The sequence below is a fragment of the Leptonotus elevatus genome, chromosome 5 (genome assembly GCF_054856555.1).
Source record: "Leptonotus elevatus isolate MCC_2025b chromosome 5, RoL_Lele_1.0, whole genome shotgun sequence".
Taxonomy (NCBI): domain Eukaryota; kingdom Metazoa; phylum Chordata; class Actinopteri; order Syngnathiformes; family Syngnathidae; genus Leptonotus; species Leptonotus elevatus.
Genome location: NC_141243.1, coordinates 20,677,580 through 20,698,946, shown reverse-complemented (window position 1 = coordinate 20,698,946; position 21,367 = coordinate 20,677,580). Strand labels below are relative to the sequence as shown.

The 21,367-nt window shown below is 41.5% G+C and overlaps 2 protein-coding genes across 5 annotated transcripts in view; both read right to left on the bottom strand.

Annotated features, from left to right (window-relative positions):
• Positions 1 to 755: 755 nt before the first annotated feature.
• Positions 756 to 18,106, bottom strand: LOC147174179 (poly [ADP-ribose] polymerase tankyrase-1-like). Of its 2 annotated transcripts, XM_086076827.1 has the most exons (28): positions 17,634 to 18,106; positions 16,399 to 16,623; positions 16,114 to 16,209; positions 15,933 to 15,969; positions 14,183 to 14,258; positions 13,203 to 13,223; positions 11,621 to 11,715; positions 11,471 to 11,537; positions 11,192 to 11,378; positions 10,974 to 11,095; positions 10,297 to 10,388; positions 10,098 to 10,176; positions 9,548 to 9,719; positions 8,961 to 9,040; positions 8,476 to 8,621; positions 8,203 to 8,368; positions 7,907 to 8,126; positions 7,053 to 7,162; positions 6,741 to 6,929; positions 6,366 to 6,612; positions 6,170 to 6,252; positions 5,935 to 6,055; positions 5,746 to 5,843; positions 5,156 to 5,230; positions 4,959 to 5,064; positions 2,032 to 2,218; positions 1,787 to 1,943; positions 756 to 1,706 (listed from the first exon to the last, which is right to left on the bottom strand). In XM_086076827.1, exons 1-28 carry the CDS (start codon positions 18,046 to 18,048, stop codon positions 1,620 to 1,622), a joined length of 3,756 nt encoding a protein of 1,251 aa, XP_085932953.1. In that variant the 5' UTR covers positions 18,049 to 18,106; the 3' UTR covers positions 756 to 1,619. The 2 variants fall into 2 exon arrangements, with proteins under 2 accessions (XP_085932953.1, XP_085932954.1); XM_086076828.1 differs by lacking the exon at positions 13,203 to 13,223.
• A 1,928-nt stretch (positions 18,107 to 20,034) lies between these two features.
• Positions 20,035 to 21,367, bottom strand: part of piwil2 (piwi-like RNA-mediated gene silencing 2) — a 41,535-nt gene continuing 40,202 nt past the window's right edge. For all 3 annotated transcript variants that reach the window (XM_086076829.1, XM_086076832.1, XM_086076831.1), the window contains one exon: positions 20,035 to 20,913. In XM_086076829.1, the coding sequence (XP_085932955.1) occupies positions 20,757 to 20,913 (157 nt within the window). In that variant the 3' untranslated portion in view covers positions 20,035 to 20,756. The remainder of the gene's footprint in view (positions 20,914 to 21,367) is intronic.

Genomic DNA, 21,367 nt, shown 5'->3' with positions numbered 1-21,367 from the left:
ACAGAGTCAATTAAAATTACAATTCAAATTGATGGAAGGGCCCAGACTCAGCTAATGAGTCTGGGCTAACTGTGAATCCAAGCTTTCAACAGGAAGCCTCCACAAGTCCACTATTGAACAAACCTGTTGACAAGCTTCCAATTTTTCCAAAGAACATTGGTTGACAGTTTTTCAGACAACTGCAAACACCAAGTTCTTAAGACACAGGACAACATGAAGATGGTGAAGCAACATGAGGATGTTTCTCATACTATAGTGTTGAGCCTGTGCCAGGGAATATGGATCTGTTTGAACACATCAGAGATTAATATTTAGTGGCCAGTCGAATTCCTGAAAATATGTGAACAAAAATACTGTTTCGACCTAGGTTGCAATAACTGTTCACAGGTGCCAGACCTGACGTCAAACAGAGCCAAGATGAGAATGTCAATACAACTAGTTTCAGTGATTAACAGGAATTTTATAGTTCACTTGAATTTGAGGGGAAAAAAAGCTTATCATTCCATTTTCATTTTTTTGTAAAAGGACAAACATATTTGATAAGTTTGTTTTAATGTTGAGCTGCCGTGTGCTCAGCCACTACAAGAATTTTGAGCTTTGCTCACTTTCAATAAATATTAACTACTGTTATTCTGAACACAAACTGCATCTACTGTTGATGTAAATGATGAATGTATTTCACCAGACAACTATTACGTTGTATTTAAGGTGCAGTCAAATTGAATGTCAGCTTTGAAAGAAAAGAAAACACAATAAACTGTTAGTGTGACATTTATTTAAAAAAAACAAAAAGGGAAGGGAAAGCATAAAATGAAAACTCCACATATCGTTATGTTCAACTCAAGACACTGTTAAACAGTAACAGTTATAAACAACCATTTACACAACCTGTACAAATATTTTTTTCCTGCAATTTTCCATTTAAATTCCAAATAACTTAAATAGGTTTCTATGTAAAAGTGCAAATCCTTATGCATAAAAGAAGACCAATGGTGACAAGAGGGATGCTTTGATGAGTTGACTGGCAATCCGTTTTTAAAACATCACAAGCATGTTTCAATACTAAGCTATTCTGTCATACATAATGCTTCAAATGTACAGCAATCATATGTGTAGAATATCCCTCATATTATTAGGGTGTTGTGCATTGCAATCAAGCTGTGTTACTGAGCGTACTCTCATGCCTAATGCCGATTCCAAGTATCTGATCCTTCCCGACGCCTTGTGCAACATGACGTACCTGTAGTGTTCTCCTGGAGGTTCATAGTCAACATTACAGGATAACAACCATTTCCTTTGATAGTGTTTACATGAAACGTTTTGAACAGCATGAACACCCAGATATGGTTATATTCATAGTCCACATAATTTGAAGAAACTGTGTGTGCGTGTAAAAAGATATTGAGGCTGGAAAGGTGGCAAACTAACAAGAGAAGTAATCCATAACACTACAGGGCCTTCCATGCTCCTGTGTTAACATGCAACTGATGCACAAGAAGTGAACCGAGACAAGGAGAAGGGTATTACACAGCCTGCTCTCTCTACGTACTGGTCAGCTTAGCATCCATTGGAGGGAAAAGTGGAAATGTGTCAGGTGAAAGGAGTCAGTATGGGACCAACTATGACTTCTGCTCAGCTCCTGCAGCAGACGGGGCTGCACTCTCCGGTTTTAAGATCTGGTAGGTGATGAGGTACTCTGGGAAGGCCTGATGAGGAGGAAGAAAAAGAAAAAAAAGTCAGCTGGGATGCGATGAATGTTCGTAGTGTTTGTGAATTCCAACTGTACCTGCTCTCCCCTGTAAATCACATACTCGGCATACGCCAAGCCGTTGACGCTCGGCCGCCCGATCACCGAGTGGTGTCCCGGCGGAGCGTGCGCCATCTTCATGGCACTGAACTGGAGGAAGGACTTTCCAAGAGTCACCCTGCAGAACAACATCTGCCTGCAAGTAGCAGAGCAAAAGAACGAGTTGGACAATGATCAAGAGGAGCACACCCAAAACATTTGACTATTTGGGATGGGTAGTTAACCTGTGGCACAGGTAGCAGGAGCGGTCTTTGTGTGTCGGACAGCCGGTGCCTCCGCCGATGCCGTACACATACTGGTTGCTCTTGGAGGAGTTCTCGGCAAAGTAGATGCCCGCGCCGAACATTCCCCCAATGTAGGCGTGACGCTCATCAAAACCTTTGTGGATGATGGCGTTGATGAACGGGGAACCTGAGGGAAGACACTAGTTAAGATCATGCAGCACAACAACACATCTTTTTAGGGTCATTTCATGGAAAATAATCTTTAAAAGCGCAGGTAAACACTAGGGATGTTCAATACCACTTTTCCCCCCCTAGACTGATACAAGTGCAAGTACTGCATTTTTGGGTAGTCATCAATACCAAGTACAGTGGTACCTCGGAGTTTGAACATAATTTGTTCCTGTGAAGTGTCCAAGGACCTCCGAAACATTTTTTCTCATAGGAAATAATGTAAATGCAATTAATCCGTTCCCAAGCTCCAAAAATAGAAAATTTCATTTTTTTTTTACATTTATACCCTGTACAGTATTTAAACAATAAAAAATACCTTATTTTTGTTGTTGTGGTGTGATGGCATCAGTGGATGATAAATGCTAGCTTTAGTTCAGTGCTGAGTTTGTGTATTTTACATTGGGCATATTTTTAGACTACCAAGCAGTCCTTGCGGGCGTTGATTAACGTCAGGCACGTTGTTGAACAGCTAAGGAGGGTCCTTGTGCCAGTATTTACAGAAGTAGTCACGGTAGTTGCAACTGCGCGATAATCTCCTTCCTAATTCCACTGTGGTTTGTAACACTGTATGTTTTTCTTTGCTGCCACTGGCATTGTTGTCTTTCCTTGGGCTCATGGCGAAGAAAATTGCCATGGAAAAATCTAAATGCACTCGCGAGTATGGAGCACCTCCAGGAGTATTCACGATCTGACTGGAAATGAGCAGTGCATCGTCTCAACTACCGCAACGTGAGCATTCGGCATTGCTCGACTTCGCTCGGCTACCCGTTTTCAAGGTATGTTCGGCTTAGCCTGCTTTGCTTGGGTGTTCGAACTCCGAAAATGAGTTCTAACTCCAAGGCATTTTTTACCCAGATTTTTTGGTTGAAGTCTGAATTGTACGAGTTCCGAGACGTTCAAACTCCGAGGTTACGATGTACTGATACCACAAGTACTTTTGATGCCTAAAAATTTCCCCCAAAAACCCAATTACAAAAAAAAAAAAAAGACCTATATATCCAAATCTAACATTTTACCATAATTGTACCTGTGGTGGCCAGAAGGAGACATATACAAGCAAGCTTGTAATAGCTCCGGAACTTATTTGTCAACAAGCCAAGACAGCTACTGCTTGCAGCCATATTCGCCGGCGAGGAGCAAAGCCATGACGTCACCACGTTGAATGTCGTCTGGGCTCAACTGACTCCCCTGATTAAACGTTTATGACAATTGAGTCATTCTCGCATCTTTCCAGAGTCAATACTCACAGAAGGTCCATCAATCTGTGACTGGCGACAGCCATTTTACTGAAGAACGAGACGAGACAGGAGGAGGGGCGTATGCAAGTATTCTCCCGCCGTAAGGAATCCGGAAGTCGGGTCATGTGACATCTTTTCCGTTTCAATAAATAATAAAGTCTGGATTACAATGGTGTATTAAGGCCACGTATATATATATTTTTTAGAAGCAGGGTAATATTCAGAGAAAAAAAACTCAAATTTGCCACTTTATAAAGTCGCAAATTTGCGAGAAAAACCCCCTCAGAAACTTACGACAAATACACGTAGCGTAGTTATAGTTTGGACGAGGTGTACAGGATTTTGTCCATCAGGAGCTAACGTGAGGATTCGTTGGTGGTTAATGGAACACTCTTTATAAAATGAAAAGGCAGGATGAAGATGGATTTCTTCCTAATTTAAACTTTACTCGTCATACACGACAGCTAGAGCGACAACAATTCCTGACCCACTATCAGCTGAAGAACACTAACCAATCAGAAGCTAGCATACTTTAGGTAAATGCAAGAGAATGACAGAGCAGCAGATTTGACACATCAACTTAGCCACTTGTACAAAAAATAAATAAATAAATGTATGAATGTGTAAATAATTCTGGAAACATAAATGTAATGTACATATACATTTAACAAATTAACTTAAATGCTTGATCCTCAGGGTGTGGACCTTCGAAAAGCGAATTGTCTTTGTCGCTGGCAGTTCCCAACGCTTCAAAGTACGAATGCATCGATTAATCTCTGCTAAAGCAATTACTATCTCCTTATTTGAAAACCCGACCGAAAAGTATTGGCACAAACAGAGTTGTACGCTACATGTATTTCGTGCAACTTTTGCAACGTTTTTTCTTGGAATATTACCTTGCACCTCTAAAAATATCTATATATTTATACGTGGCCCTAATACGCCGTCAGACATGAATCTGTTGGCAAGCGATCTGATGTCTCACTTAATAGTAAATAATGAGCGGAAGTGACGGCCTGTCAATGAGGTGACGTCACATCCGCCACAAACATGGCGACAAGTTTTAAAATTAACGAGCCAAATTATTTTTGGCAAATACAAGGCTAGACACAAAAACGGGACCACCAGGTATTTATCAAACTGCACAATATATGCTCCGTTTTCCTCATCAGTAACTTGGAATGTTATTCCAGAGTTACACATTAAAAAAAATTAATGGAAATTTTCTCATTTCTAGTTAGTGATTGTAAAACAGCCACAAGAGGGTGCCAGATACTATTATCTGCTGCTGTCATGAGTATCTAACCCTTAAAATAAGGCCTCTTATCGGGCCCATACCTGGCATTGTTACTTGCCCATCGTTAAAGTATGTACTGCATGAATACAGAACGTGGAGATCCGACAGGCCTGGCGCCAATCCAAAAATCAAACGGGCTGCAGCTGAGGAGTCGTGCGTACCATGAAACAGCATGCGCTCGTTGTGGTGGTTGTGGTTCTCGTCGGCGATCTCCTTCTGCCTGTGTGTGTAACGTTCCCTCAACTTCTTGTTCACCACTTTTTGGATCTGTGGACAAAATATGAACTGTGAAGGCCAATGTGTAATTCCCACCCTGAAACAGGGAGTTTAAAACAGGACGTGAAGTAAGACTTGTGACCTTGATGATGTTGTATCTGCTGAACACGCCACCTGCATTGCCTCCGTCTCTGTGCTCTCTGATGGTGCTCTGCATCTGAGAGGCAATCAAAACATGTTTAATGCTCTTCAACAGCAAAGACAGGGAACATAGTGCAAAAGCACCTATCATGCGCTCAGATGTAGGGCAGCATGATTCATTGCATTTACAATACAGTATAATCCTGATTTGCAAAGACAGCAGTTTTACTGGACATTGAGAGTGGAGGGGAGGTCGGGAATCAGAGTAAGCAAAAACAGTGTTTGATATTTTTTGCCTTGCAAAGTGAAGAGAAAAAAAACCTCAGGGTGTGTGTTGTGTTTTTTTGTGTTGTTTCAGCCGCCATTGTATGTTGGCGCGCGTGTGCATAAATGTCTGGGTGAATATGTGCACCACAGCTACTTGTAAAATTAAAGGGTTGGTTGTGTTTGAAAACTACGAAAAATATTTAGTTGTTTGGTGTGTGTGTGGGGTGTTTTGTAAATGGTAAATGAAATCACAATTTTGAGGGGTGAAGAAATGTGTCGAAAGTAGTGAGTGGAGCTATCTGAACATCAACGAGCCTAATTTACCTCCTCCTCCACCGACTGATACTCCTTGTCATCTGGGGCGAGGTCTATGAGGATGGTGCCCTGGTTGGCACAGTGGAATGTCAGATATGGATTGGCACCTGGGATAAACGCAAACAGAAAAAAATGAAGGTTAAATTGCTCTTGAAGAAAAATTTACAAATAGCAATGACCTCAAATAGGTCGCCTCACCTTGCTGACCACTCAGCAGCCTCTCAACACCCTTGATAAGTTTGTGTCGGTGGCCGTAGGCATTGATTCCGATTTCCTTCAGCTCCTCGTGACCCATGTCAACAAGGACGTCCAAAGTGATCTAAAATAAAACAAGAGGTTTAAGAAGTGATGCATGAGATCACTTCACCTAATGCCTTTGATGAGTATGTGTGTATTTTAATTTAATATTTTTGATATAATCTTTATTTCCTACCTGCTCTCTTTCAAATATGTCCCTCAAGTGCTCCAGGCCAAAACTCTTCAGGAATTGACTGATGTTCATGTCCAGCATTGTTACTATTAAGCAAAAATCAATCAACAAATAAATGAATCAATGAAAGAAAGACTGTATTCGTTACCCAAATGTGGAGACATATTAGTGACCAAAGAAGCAGATTTAAGATTCTTACATTCTCCTTCTTTGCGGTCTGAGCCTGCGGCTCCATCTGCTACTCCCGAGCTCCCGGCAGCAGCACCGCTGGCCAGCTCATTCAGCGGCCCAGCCAAGTTGTCTATGCTGCTGGCGGCCGACAAGCAGGACGGTGTGGAGGCTGGGGAGATGACGGAGGCGCTGACCACTGTGGCCTGCGGCTTAAAACAAATTGGGAGAGCGTCTGGGGGCATGGCGTCCATGAGAAGGGCACGGATGTCGTCCGCCTTAAGGTGCAGAAACAGAAAGGGATGAAGTTTAAAGAGCAGAAATCTGATCAATTATAAGACAGATGAGGATGAGAAGCATTCATAGACAACATGCGAGAGAGTGAATGCTTCTAAGTTGATGTTACCGTGGCCAGATCCAGGGCTGTCTGGCCCTCTTGGTTCTTCATGGTTGGGTCAGCCCCATGAGCCAGCAGCAAGGCACAGAGCTGTGTGCGACCCTTCTGGGCTGCCTCGTGCAGGGGTGTGAAAGCCCATTTGTCTGTGGCATTCACACATGTATTGTACTTGATGAGCAGGGCAGCGATGTCAACATGCTGTCAGAGAGGGAAGACAACAGAACAAGTCACAATTTTTATTGTAATCACCCAAAAGTTGATTTTGAAATAAATGAAATGACGCTACGGATTGTTTTAAGAGCTTTGTGGGTTGAGACTCACGCCATAGGAAGCAGCATTATGGAGAGGGATAAGGCCTCCTTTGTCTTGAGCGTTGACGTCTGCCCCATGTTCCAGCAGATACTCAGCCACTTCAAGGTTGTTGTAGCCAGCTAAGTAGAAAGCAGGAATCAGTAGAACATTTTAACAGGCACAGCATCTCCCCCCTATAAACTCCCCATAGGACATCTACAGTGAGAGGAGAAAGTATGTGAACATGACCTGGAGGTATTTAGGACGATTTCTCTTTATAAAACTGTTGCAGGACATAAAGATTCCTGGGCTTTCTGGTGTGAAGAGCTCCTGAGGTCATGCCACACCATCAGGTGAGCAACATTTTTGATATAGTGTCTACAAAGATTCTTAAATGTGCTTACAGAGGAGGTTGGTGAGTTTTGATTTTCCAGAAATATGTTTTAGTATTTGACATTAAAATGTGAGTGAATTTAAACTACTCTTAAGTAATTTCCTTAAAAGTACAAATTGCTGGTATCGGGTCAAAACCTTGTATCTCTACAATTGTCACTTTTCAGGAGACCCCAAAAATTGCATGTTTGTTAAATTATTAACATTCCATCATCAATAAGAGCAGACCACTTTCAACATTTTAGATTGGTCAATAATTGGTAAAAATTACACTTACAAACATGGACTGACCAAAAGTATAGATTTTTTGGGAATAAATAAATAACTAATTAAATGTGCCAAATTGTGACGAATGAGGTTTCGGCCAGCAAAATGCATTGCATTAATTCAAAAAAGGTCATTTTCTCTATAAATTCCAGGTTGGTACAACTAAATATTTGACTCAATTGTGACAAAACTAGAAATGAGCAGGAGCATCCGGTTCGCATTACCTGCAAGGTGGAGTGGTGTGGAGTTGCGGCCCTGAGTGTCTCTACAGTTGATGTTCTCTGGGGAACAAAGTTTCTGGACACGAGCCAGGCAACCCTTTTTGGCAGCATCCAGCAGGGCAGCATCACCCCTCAGAAGGTCCTGGATGTCAGTGTCTCCGTCCTTCACCATGTCAAGTGGCATATTGCCATCACGGTTCTTTTTGGAGGGGTCTGCTCCATGCTGCAGGTTTCAAATCGTAATTGTGTTAATTTTCCGATCTTATAATGTATACATCACTGATTGAAATGGTTCTCACTTTGAGCAGCAGTTTGCAAATCTCATATTTCCCCTTGGCTGCTGCTTCGTGAAGCGGGGTGAACTTCCACAGGTCAGCGACATTGACTGAGGCTCCGTGCCTCACTAGTAGCTCAGCGACTTCATAGTGGCCGTACGAGCAAGCGTTGTGAAGAGGAACCAGGCCGCTGAAAAGAGAAGCGCAAGTAAAAATCTATTCTCCAGAAAGATAGTCTATTGGGTATTTTTTACTTGTGGCGAGTAAGGGGGGAATCAACAGTGTAAAGAAACACACCCCTTGTCTTTAGCATGGACATCAGCTCCATGGTGAAGCAAGTATTCCACCACAGCCACTCGGTTGTAACCAGCAGCAAAATGAAGGGGAGTCGAGTGGCGGCCCTCCAGATCCCGACAATTTACATTTTGAGGCGTGCACAGTTGCTGCCACACAGAGAAAACATTACAGCAATACATACTGTGATGGATCTTAAGGGATAGTTTGAAGGCGAGAAGTAGCGCGTTATGAATGGTATACTAGTGTAATTGAGAAGTCTGGCAGAAAGGTTCTATTTTGAGTGTCAAAAAAGACCCTTCCTTCTTTTAGAAAATAATCTATCACTTCTTCACAAAACAAAAATGCAAGTCATTAGTCTTCCCCTGATGATTTTAGGTAAAATGCCAACAATAGCCCATTACTAAATTATACATTGACAAAAAATAGGGTTAGCAGTACAACAGGTTTTAGAAAAATAATGAAAGTGCATCATGGAACCAACTCACTTGCACCGTGTCCAGATCTCCTGCTTTGGCTGCTTCAAGAAATCTGTAGTCCACATCAGAGTTTCGTGTGGGAACATTTTCTGGAAATAAATAAAATAGAAGATTCAATTTGAAGAGCAGCCCTTAAAGAGGAAGCCAACCTCAAAAATTATTTATAACAATATGTTCTATGTAGCCCCACTTGCATAAAAACAGCATTTTGATTAATATTGCGTTTGTGGAATATGGATTGTTGAAATCTACTACCCCTTTTTATCCATCTCTGGGGGTGGCTATTTTGCCACTTGCTGTCGACTGAAAATGACATCACAGTTGCTCAGGTAATGACCAATCACGACTCACCTGTTTTCTGAAGCTGAGTTGTGATTGGTCGTTACTTGACCAACTGTGATGTCATTTTCAATTGACAGCAAGTGGTAAAATGTATTTTTCAGCACAAATCATATTCCACAAACACAATATTAATCCAATACATTATTGTCCAGAATTTTTGGCGGGGTTGACTCCCCCTTAAATGACCAAAACTGAAACTGTGATTTTTCCTGACTCGCTCAAAAGACAAATATTCAAGATCATAATGTGATTACCATTGAGAATCTGTTGCACAGCCTCATTTCCCATCTGGGCAGCAGTAAAACCCTGCAGTGACACGATGGACGGGTCGGCCCCATAGCTTAGCAGCAGTTTACAGGTTTGAATGTGACCAGCCAGAGCAGCTCGGTGCAGAGCCGTCTGTCCTAGAGTGTCCACAGCGTTCACCTGAGAAGTCAGAAGGTAGGGGGGTGAAATATGCTTTCTTACATCTTAAATGTTTTAAGTCTCGTCTTAAGACCCACTTTTATTCTTTGGCTTTTAGTCGAGCATGAATTGTGTGGTCCTCGGGGTCTTCTCGTGTCTTGTTTTTATTTTAGTTCATGTATTTATATGATTTATTTTACTCATTGTACCTTAGTATTTTATTGACTTTTTTATATTTGGTTTTACTAGATTTTATTTATATGATGGTGTATCGATTTCAATGTGCAGCACTTAAGAAATGCTTGTTTATAAAATGTGCTATAGAAATACAGTGGATTGGATCGGATTGAAAAGGTTACTGCAAAGATTTCTGAAAAATAAAGTATCTGAAATACTAACCTTTGCTCCGTGTTTCTGCAGCACCTCCAGAATATCATTGTGAGCTCTCTCAGCAGCAACATGCAAAGGCGTCATAAAGCTGTGACACAAAACAAGTTAGCCCTTTCTCATCTTAAAGTCAGAGGTTTTTTGTAACGTTTAGTATAGCAATAGTTTAAAAAAATCATTATGTAAAATGGGAAAGAAATTAGGGAGTTACTCTTTGTTCTTCTCATGAATGTTGGCACCTTTACGCAGCAGCAACTCAGTCACTTGCTTTCTTTTTGGGTGGGGGGAAGCCACTGCACAATGCTTAAAATGAAAAAAAAAGAAAAATAAATGAGTACCAAGGCCATACGTTCAGAACAAAACAAACAAGCATGTGTGAGTCCTCTTTCAGTGATGATTATAATTAATTACTCAGTAGAACATTAATATAACTTCAGAATTAATGTACTGTGGGGCTGGGCAATAAATCGATTATTCTTCATTTTAAAAATACAATTGATGAAAATTTGCTCAATTGTGAAATTGAGTTTTGTCTTCTGGATTATTAACGATTATTAACAGTTGTTGTTCTTATGTTCCGTTACAGCTAAATATTATTGTGAGTTACTACATTTGCACGTGGCAGAATGCTGGATAGGCGGTTTACAAGATATGTTTACAATAGCTACCAACAAATTAATGGGGACAGGTTACGGATAAGCCCTGGCTTCTCTACCCGTCAGCCCTTCTTTCGGATGTCAATGTTGCAAATGATGTTATGATGTTGAGATTTAATTTTTGGGCCATATCACCCAGCCCCAATGTACAGTATCGACTAAAAAGCACAAGATTCAAAATCCTAAGTAGAGTAACACAGAAATGTAAGTATGGAGCTGGCATGGTTCTGACCAGAGCTGTCTCATTGGTTTGAGGATGTTTGAAGCTGATGATTTCCAAAGCCAGAGTCTTCTTCACTTTCGTCATGTCTGCCTCTCGAGCTGCCTGGAGCAGTGAATGACCTTTGAACTCATCTACATAGAACGAAAAGACAAAATTAAGGGACCGAAAAACAAATCACTTTGGGTGATGACAGCCTGATTCAGTTGTTTCTGCTTAAGAAGACTCACAGGTTAACCTCTCTTTCAACTCTGGAGTGGGGGCCATGTCCACAGCACTCTTGCTGTGACAATTGAGCAGGGTCGGATCGGCCCCGTGGCTCAGCAATAAGGAGCAAACTTCCACGCGGTTCTTGGATGCTGCTTCATGAAGAGGAGTGAACTGCCACAAGTCCATAGCGTTGACACAAGCACCGTGCTGCAGGAGGAAGCGTGCGGAAAATACGAGCACAAGAGGACGTTTTCACACCATTCGGAATTGCAAATGCGTGTCAATGAACTGAAACTTACTTTAAGCAGGAGCTCAGTAACCTCAAAGTGACCATAAGAGCAAGCATTGTGAAGAGGAACCAGGCCGCTGCAGTCACAAAATAGTCAGGTTATTGTCTGTGATTATGTCCATTTTCAAGTCTTCTACAACGTTTATATTGGAGCACTCACCCCTTGTCCTTGGCATGAACATCAGCTCCATGCTGAAGGAGGAGCTGAACAATGCGGACTCTGTTGTAGCCAGCGGCCAAGTGGAGGGGCGTGGACTGTATATATATATTAAAAAAGGACTTCTTATTAACATAAATGCAAAGAAACATGACCGGTTGGCTACTTGACCGTGCACTGCTTTCAATGGCCATAGAAGCAAGCGGCTGATTAGGGCCAGAGCCAATGTGATTGGGCCGGCTATACTAGGTGAGTTGCAGATGAATGGTACATATGATGTTGCCAAGTCAGCGGAGGTGTGGGCAAAACAAATGTCCAACTTAACGTGTTGTCAATTTGATGTCAGAGTGAGGAAATAGCAATGTTAATTTCATTATATTACATCTATTACCTGTCTTGCAGTACAAAGCTGAAATTTTGCTTAAGTAGGGAGCTGACAGAACCTACTGTACACAAGCATGAATTCAAAAAATGTGATTGGTAGATATTACAGTTGGGCATAACGGTTGCTTCCAATGGGCTATCCAGAAACTCAAATAAAATGCATAGAATAACGACATCAATACCTTCTCATTTCATCCATCTCAACTAAGTATTGATTAAGAAATCATTTGGCCAGTTCTAATCTGGATTTAATCAAATGATATCAAATCCAACCCTAGGGTCATGCAAAGGGGCCATAAAACACATTGTTTAAGAAAGCATATTCAAGCTTAAGTTGTAAAGCAAAATGTATTTTCAGCCAAGAAAAAATGTTAGTGAAAGCAAAGCTGTAAATCCAAGTATGGTCACGTTCTTTATAATGTTTAACAAAGATGAAGCTTGCAATCAAATAGTCATTCTCAATCCAAGTTCCATGCAGGGATATTTTTTGAAAAAAAAAAAAAAAAGAAGGAACAATTCCCATAGTCATTGTCAAACCAATTTCCTCCAAGCAGGAATATTTTGTAAAGAAAATAAAAAGGGAAAAGGAAATATTAAGACTGCAACTCCAAGGTGACAGAATTTGCTGTGCAATGGGATTGTTCAGTGAGAGATGACATTGAAAAAAAGCATAGAGCTCGAGGAACAGATAAAAGGCATTCCTGAATACCAACCGATTCATCATGGGGGTAACAAGTAGACAATTTTCACCAGACACAATTGCTTGACAAAATGCAAAGAGGAGCGAGCATTTGGGCATGCATGAGTAATTGTCAGATATCATGTCAATAAGAACAAAAAAACCCAAAAACAAAAGCCAGATCAGATACTGTGTAGTGTGTGGAGGCTGGGTGAATGAGGGTGTGGGTGAGTGAACAGCGATGACGCTGAAGAAAGCAGGCAGTGAGAAGACAAATTGAGCTCCTCTCCAAATTCAAAAACATGGACTTGTCATCAGTGACACGATCCAAACACACTCACATGCCACACACGCACACACAGTATCATACATCAGTGACCCACACACCCATGATGTGCAATTAATCGAGTGACAGCCAGCTTATTGGTCAAATAAAATAATGGATTAAAAAAAGGGGGAGAAAAAAAACTAAAAGACCACAACAGTGCATCAATCAAGTGGCTGTTATCAAGGTCAACTTACCAGCATTTTTTGAGAGGTTGACTGATCGACAAATGTTGCCAGAGTCACACAGAAAACAAAATGAACAAAAATTACAAAACGGCAGCATCGGGTCACAGATAAATCTATTCTGCCCTCAAATGACTGACAAGGCCTATTCATGAATCGCCGTTTGATCTGTCATACATGTCGTAAAATGGTAAGGGGTGAGGGAGAGCCCTCCGCAGTTTTAAGCAATCTAGTGGTAGTAATATGCCAGAACAAATTAAATCTAAATGGAACACTTCATGCAGGCATAATGAAAAACTACAGAAAAAAGGAGACAAAAATTAATGAAACAAGCTTGTGAAGATCCAGTAGTGTTAGCACTTCACTATGCACATTTCAGTGTTTTTAAAAACAAAACTGCCCTAATGGTGGCGGTGGCAGCGGGGGATGTAGTCTCTATGACATGACATCAACATTAGCAACGCTTTACAATGACATTAGGAAAATATTGTCAGTTGCACTGTGGTTTGTCTTCAGACAATTGATCTTGCGCAACACTTTCAGACAGACAAAAAAATAATTCCACCAAAGCATGCTAAAACATTCGATATGCCAGTAGCCAATAAAAGTGTTATGATGAAGAAAGTGGCGATGATATCTCCTTTGAGACACACGGTGTGTTGAAATTAAACATCCTGGGAACCACTCAAGTACTGAACTCTGATATAAAGTTCCAAAAGATGAACAGGTCAATGACCAAATGACAAAAAGGAGAAGATGAATGAGGCATCTGAGTGATAACTCAGAAGTTACTATATTAACAAACAGACCGGTTAAGTGAGAGGTGCATGCATAATTCTCAAACATTTAACAAATTTAAAAATAAAATTAATCCTGCTGTATGCATTTACTTTGGGAGGGGGGAACTATACACATGGCAATAGTACACAACACTTTGTATCATTGGTTTCATGACAGGCTATCTTTTTGTAGTTATTATATATTTTATTTACCTTGCGACCATCACTGGCATGACAGTTGACATTCAATGGAGTCAGGAGAGCCATCAGTTTCTCTTCATTTCCACTCCTGGAAAAATAATTACATAGTTGGAAAAAAAAGAAGAAGACACATTTCATTTCACAATTCAAAGACAATAATTAGGGAGGCAAAACGCGTACTCAAGTATCTCAATGAAAGAAAATGTTAGGTTTGTTTTTTCTGTCTCCGGAATAAAAGTCAAGCCCGCCGCTGTGCAGAGTAACACGCCGCAAACGCGCTGACTAGGCCAACTTTAAAATAAAATTATTCCGCACAATACATGGATATGATCAATGCCTTACTACGTATTTATTTCAACAACGTTCCTGGCAGTGTATGGTGGCTGACTTGATTCGTCTTCCTGACCAGAGGCTAGTTGGCACTGTGTCAAAGGGATACTTGACACATTGAGCCATTTTCAGCAATAAAAAGTTAATATTCTGTCGAGAAAATGACTTTGATAACTTCATTATTTTTCATGTACAATTAATACAAATCAAAACTAATTTTTCCACTTCTTATCGACTGAAGATGATATCACCTGTGCTGAGGAAGTAGGTAACAACCAATCATGGCTCAGTTTGCTGACCAAACCCACAGAACAGGTGAGCCATGATTGATCATTACCTACTTGCTCAACACAGGTGATGTCATCTTCAGTTGACAGCAAGTAGGAAAAAAATCATTTTTAAAAAGTATTAATTGCACATGAAAAGTAATGCAGTTATCAAATTCATTCTGGACAAAATATTAACTTCATACTGCTGAAAATGGCTCAATGAGTGTCAAGTATCCCTGTAAGTTTATATTGCCATCACAAACTGTTGCCACCAACATCAACAGCATTATTCTGAAATCACATTCAATCTGTAACTAAGGTCGCAAAAAAAATCAATCAAATTAATGCTATAGTATAGCACCTGTTGCCAGTGTTAGTGGCTAGCAGTTAGCTGCTAGATGAGTGCCCGATATAGGATGGCAAGAGCTATTGGACTACTTTTCAATGGAAGAATAATAGGCGAAAAAGACTCTACACACAATGTTGGTAGCTTGACACGGTTGCTACGAGGGGTGTTAGAAAAAAATCGATTCTGCAATATATCACGATATTACAGCGCGCAATTCTCGAATCGATATGCGGCCGAATCGATTTTTAAACATCATGCAATTTAAACAAACATTTTTTATGGGAATATTCAACAAAACGTCTTACTTAGGGTTAGGATTCACACATTAAGCATGGAAGAATGTTACATTAATGTAACTTAAAGCCTTAATATTTTATTTCAGTGCTGTTCAAACATGAAACAGACTGCAACCTGTTTGTTAAATGCAGTGGCTCAGTTATAAGCCTGAATTTTCAGATAAATAAATACATCTTCATACAAATTTTACAGTGTACATGTACAAGTTTACTGATTAGTATTTTCGGAATTTGAGTTTTAAAAAAAAATCGCAATAATCAATTCATAGATTCGTATTGGGATTAATCGGTATTGAATCGTTATAATTTATCCAGGCATTAATTTACCTTTTTATTATATTATCCAAATACTCGATTACTTGATAGAATGTTCAGTAGGGTGACCTAAGACCAAAATACTTACTTGAGTGTTGATAGCTGCAGTCCTTGCAACATCATGATGTTGCAGCAGCTAGTCTAACTGATTGTAAGCATATGCGACTATCAAACACTTAAAAATTAAGGTGGTGATGACTCACCTCGCTGCTTCCAGGAGTTCATCCTTCTTGTATTCACCTATTTGGAAATATATATTTAGATTAGGCTCAGGCATGCAACAACCATCGCAATATTTCGACACTCATAATGCTACACTTTGTGATATTATTATTATTATTATTTGGGGGGGGGGGCATTTTGGAGAAATGAATGGGAACTGACCAGTGAGCACCGCCTTAGCAGAAGGGTCGGCCAGATCCAGTGCTGATTTTCCATCAGTGTTACGGATGTTAGGATCAGCTCCGTGCTGGAGTAACACTACATGAGAAACACAGAAGTGCTTTAAAATGTTCTCTGAACTGTGGCAGTGATTAGTTTTGACTTGCACGCTAGTCAACTTTTATTTGGCAGTTTGCTTTATTATAACTAACCATGCTCACAACTTTCAATATGCATACAATTAACTTTTTTTTCATAAACCAAAAATAGACAGTAACTTGAGTTTACCTATGCACACATCTATCTTTCCTTTAATGGCTGCCTCATGCAGAGGAGTGTAATTCCAGTTATCTCTGGCGTTGGGGTCTGCACCCTGGCACAAGAGGAGGCCCACAACTTCAGCGTGGCCGAATGAGCAGGCATTGTGCAAGGGGATGAGTCCTCCATCATCTCTGGCATGGACATTAGCCCCTGTCTGTAGGAGATGCTCCACCACATCTTTCCGACCAAAACCTGAAGGAAGATCATTTCAAATGACACTACTTACAGAGAAGGCAGCAGATGTTATGCCGTGACAGGCAATTCTCCTGCTAACGCTATTTTGCCTTGAATGGCTCAGATTGGTCAATCATGGTTCCTGCATCGCTTTACCTCTTGTCTTTTCACAAATATTAAATTTTGTTTGGCCACCGAATAGAGGCTATCGGCATTACCAGCCTAATTAAACGTCAGAGCACAGGCTGTTATTAGTATTACCAGCCTAATGCTAACCATAACACTTAGAGCAGTGATGTCCAAACTCGGTCCTCGAAGGCCAGAGTCCTGCGGGTTTTGGATGTTTACCTGCTCCAACTCACCTGCTTTCAATGAAGACGATCATTATCAGACTTATGCAGAGCTTGCTGATGAGTTTCAGGTGTGTTGGAGAAGGAAAACATCCAAAACCCGCAGGACTCTGGCCCTGGAGGACCGAGTTTGGACACCACTGCCTTAGAGCATAATGCATATAGGCTATTGTCAAGAAATTGTATCTTTAAAAAAAAAAAAAAACAAGTACAGCTCGGGACTCGCTCGCCTTAGCCATTATTCCTAGCGGTAGTACACGTTGAGACGCAGAATTTGCACTTGTAAGTAAGTTTTCGGGCGATTCACGGCAAAATAATACCGAGTGGCGAGTTGCCGACTACGCAAAATATCCACTTTGCACAAAGAAACGGGAAATTATTACTATATCCAATCTAAATAATGTATACGATCGAGAGAAGATCTTCAACGAGGAGGTCAATAAAAACGGAGTTACTTTTAAAGCTACTTTACCGTAGTCGAATCTATCAGCCTGTGGACCAGTTTGTTGTTGATTTGACATAGCACGACAAAAAGGTAACAAGGCTATATTGAATCACTCAGTTACATGACATGTCGGGAGTAGCACATACATCCGTTTGGGATTCTAATTTAGCTTACATGATGATGTAGCCGGGCGATAGCTCATTAGCTTATCTTAGCTAGCTAGCTATACATACCAGCAGCAAAATGCAGAGGAGTCGATTTTCGGCCAGCCATATCTTTTGCGTTTACGTTCACAGAGTCGACGAGCCGTTTCACTCTCGACACATCACCGTTGCGGCAGGCTTCGAACAATTCCCGGAATGCTCCGCCGATACCATCCGCGGGGCTTGTGGCCGCGGAGCCGGGGCTAGAGACGCCGCTTCCTCCAGAGGTTGTCGTGCTTGAGCTTGCGCTGTTGGCCAAGACCGCGGCAGGCAGGTCCGGAGAGGCCACAGCGCCTTCAATCGCTCCGCTGCATTCCCGATCAGTCTCATGCGGTGAGTTGATCACTGCCATCGGCGCAGCAGCACCCGAAAGTGAGCTGCTTCTCGGCGGAGACTGTAAGCTGTTTTGTTGCTGCTGCGTTGCAGCGCGACGAGACACCGCCATTACAGCAACTCGCAAGCAACAATAACCCTGGTCCCCTGCTCCGCCTTTCCGCTGAAAGTTGACGTGCTTCCGGTTCACAATCACAGCGCTCTGTTCGCTCGCACTGGGAATCAATTAGTCGCTACACTGCACTGTTGTGCTACTCACAGAGCAATCAGATCGTACGTCGTCTCCATGTAATTGTTGATTATGGGACTAATTGTTTCTACATTGATTCGGTTTAATACATGTCGTTCAAGGTTAATTTAGGTCGATTTCGCATTTCACTCCGTTTCTACAAACATAACTCGAAGGTGGCCCAATACAAACGCTCTATTTTTAATCACCTTTTCTTAAGTTTCGAGTGCAGGGTTTAGTTTTGGTAAGGCACCCATTACCACAGTAGAGGGGATTGCGCAGGCTTGCGAATGACGAAAGACCGCGAATGGACCATTCACAAAAGCCCCGCCCCCTAGTCCGACCGACTTCCTTCTAATCTGAATATTTACAATGGAAATGAATGTGCCAGAGCATGCAGTGAGTGTTTTTAATCGTAGTTACAGTATAACTTTGATGTCCAGTTTTGTGGATGATCTTGCCTCTAAAGCTAAAGTAAATCCGACAACATAGTTTGGTTACTAGTTAGCTTTAGCCTAGCCCATTAAAGTCTTACCTTGGAGCAAACGTTGAAAATGCTTGTTTTGGAGACATTTAGCTGGGAGTGAGGCGGTCTTACACAGTGTGACAGTGTGGATGGTAAGGCCGTCCAGAGTATTTGTCCACATTGCAACAAAGACTAACCTTGCCAGCAAGGTGAATTCTCGCAGTATTTGTGATTTCACAAATTCCGGAGAATATATCTTGTACCGCTCCCGCTGATACATTTGCAACAGATCTTTTTTCGATCGGACCAATCAGGCATTGTTTAGGCAGGACGAAACCAATACGCGCCGATGGTAGGAAAAACAACAACAAATCTAATAGACGAATGGATGCTGCAATTAATTATGTTTTCACAGTATTACTCACCGTTTCTTTGTTGAATTTGAACAGCAAGAGGAGTTTCGCACATTTTTATCTGGTAAAGATGTTCGTGCCCACCCCCAGACGAGACGGAAGATGATATTTTCATTCGTTGCCTTGATTGGTCAAAACAAAATGTGCAAAGATGCTGCAGCGTCCAATCAGCTTGAAGTAATGTAAAGCAAGCCCCGCCTTTTACCGAATGGGTCTGCCTAGTGAAGTGAATCACTATTATCAATCTGGCTGGCGAGGTTAAACAAAGACAAAAATAGACTATCTTGCAGAAAACTACAGGATGATGACCTAGTTCTGCTGCTAGATAAACAGGGGTCACACGTAGCAGCTGGGCCCTGGGAAGGGTCACTGCTACGTTCCTAGGCGAAAACAATCGCGTGAGAAAGATTGAGGTAAAGGCATGGGACTAAACCAAGGCAATGTAAAGACTTTTATTCGACCAGTTACACAAGTTATTCTTAGTATGCAAAAAGACTGAAAGAGTAAAGTTTTTGATGAGTGGAGCCTCATGACACCAGGCGTGGAGTGTGTTGCCTTTACGGCTTTTCCTACATAATCGCTTGCATCTGACCAAAACCTCCCAAGGCAGAATTTGGTAAATTTCATATTTCTTCAAACTAATAGACACTTATGTATGAGTGTAATTTTTTTTTTACCAATTATTGACCAATCTTAAGTGTTGAAAATGGCTTGTTCTCTTTGATGATGGAATGATAATAGCTGAACAAAGATTTCATTGCTAAACATGATGCAGTTTTCGGGATCTCCCTGAAACTGACAATTTTGGAGGTACAAGGTTTTGGCCTGATGCCAGAGATATGTAAATACGTTCACAACTTGAAATTAATAATGTTAATGTAATAAGGAAAAGTACTACCACTAGACGTACTTCCGGTTTACACTGACAGTACAGAAAATGTCCGCACCCACAATACAGGATGGAAATGTGATTGATTTATCAGGCAGGAATGAGAAGTTTCATTTTTATTACACTTTATACACATGAGTGTGGATATTAATGCCCATTTTTATTGAGTTATTATAAAAAATGTGATGCACTTAAGTGTTTGCAATGGCTCTACGGTCTGTGCAGAGATTAACTTTATTTTTTGTAACTGTTTTTCACCATATTATTATGAAGAAAACAAACATGCTGCCACTGAATTCCAGGCTCCAGTGGATTTCCATTAACACAATTTCTGAACATGGGAAAAAAAAAAAAGAAAAAAAAAAAAGAAGCTTGTCTGCCAGCTGGATCGATCAAAATGTAGGTACTGGCCTGAATGGTAAGCCAGTTCGTGCATTCATTTGCAAGGTGCTGGTACGCTTCTAGCGCCTGGCCAGTTCCAGTAAGTAACTGTGGTTTAGCTCAACATCTCAGTTTAAAACACTACAAAACACAGAATTGTCATCAACAGTATAACTGGTTTCTAAACAGAAAACCTGAAAAAAAAATTCAAAGGGGAAAAAAAGCTTGTCGGCCAGCTGGATCGATGGCTCAAAATGTAGGTACTGGCCTGAAAGGTAAGCCAGTTTGTGCGCTTATTTGCACGGTGCTGGTACGCCTATAGCGCCTGGCCAGTTCCAGTAAGTAACTGGTTTAGCTCAACATCTCAGTTTAAAACACTACAAAACAGAATTGTCATTAACAGTGTGACTGGTTTCTGAAAATAAAATCTGGGGGGAAAAATTCAAAGGAAAAAAAGCTTGTCGGCCAACTGGATCGATGGCTCAGAATGTAGGTACTGGCCTGAAAGGTAAGCCAGTTTGTGTGCATATTTGCACGGTGCAGGTACGCGAATAATGCCTGGCCAGTTCCAGTACAAATGGCACATCTTGAAGGTCAGCCTGTTGGGAGTAGAATAGTCAATGTAAATAAAATAAGCTTTTGACTATATTGACCAAAATAGTCTTGACAATTGATACCAGTACAACAGAGTGATGTATGCTTAACTGTGGTTGGACATTCACTTTGACTTACTACTGTAACTGTGTCTAGGGGTTTGGGGGCCGGCGGGGGCTGGGTTGTGGTGGGTGGCAGGTGTGGGTGGGGGGAGCGTGGGCTGTGGGCCGGTGGGGTGTCTGGTGGGCCTGCCGTGCCCCGTTCTGCTGCAATGGGCTTGGGGCGTGGGCCCTGTTGGGGTGGGGGGGCGCTCTGGGCTCCTGGGTTTGCTCGCCGACCAGTGGCCCCCGCGGGTTCCCGAGGGTCGTGCCCTGGCGCTCCCGCGGCCTGGGGGGGCCTGGGGCGTTGTGCTTGCCCTGTCCTGGCCGGGGTCGACGGCTGCCTTCTTTGGTGGAGGTT

Excerpts from the sequence above, each read along its gene's own strand:
- LOC147174179 (XM_086076827.1), bottom strand. The coding sequence starts at position 18,048 with ATGGCGGTGTCTCGTCGCGCTGCAACGCAGCAGCAACAAAACAGCTTA. Across the intron at positions 16,624-17,633 it reads TCCTCTGCATTTTGCTGCTG|GTTTTGGTCGGAAAGATGTG; the intron begins GTATGTATAGCT and ends ATCTTCCTTCAG. Across the intron at positions 8,369-8,475 it reads GTCCATGCTAAAGACAAGGG|CGGCCTGGTTCCTCTTCACA; the intron begins GTGTGTTTCTTT and ends TTCTCTTTTCAG.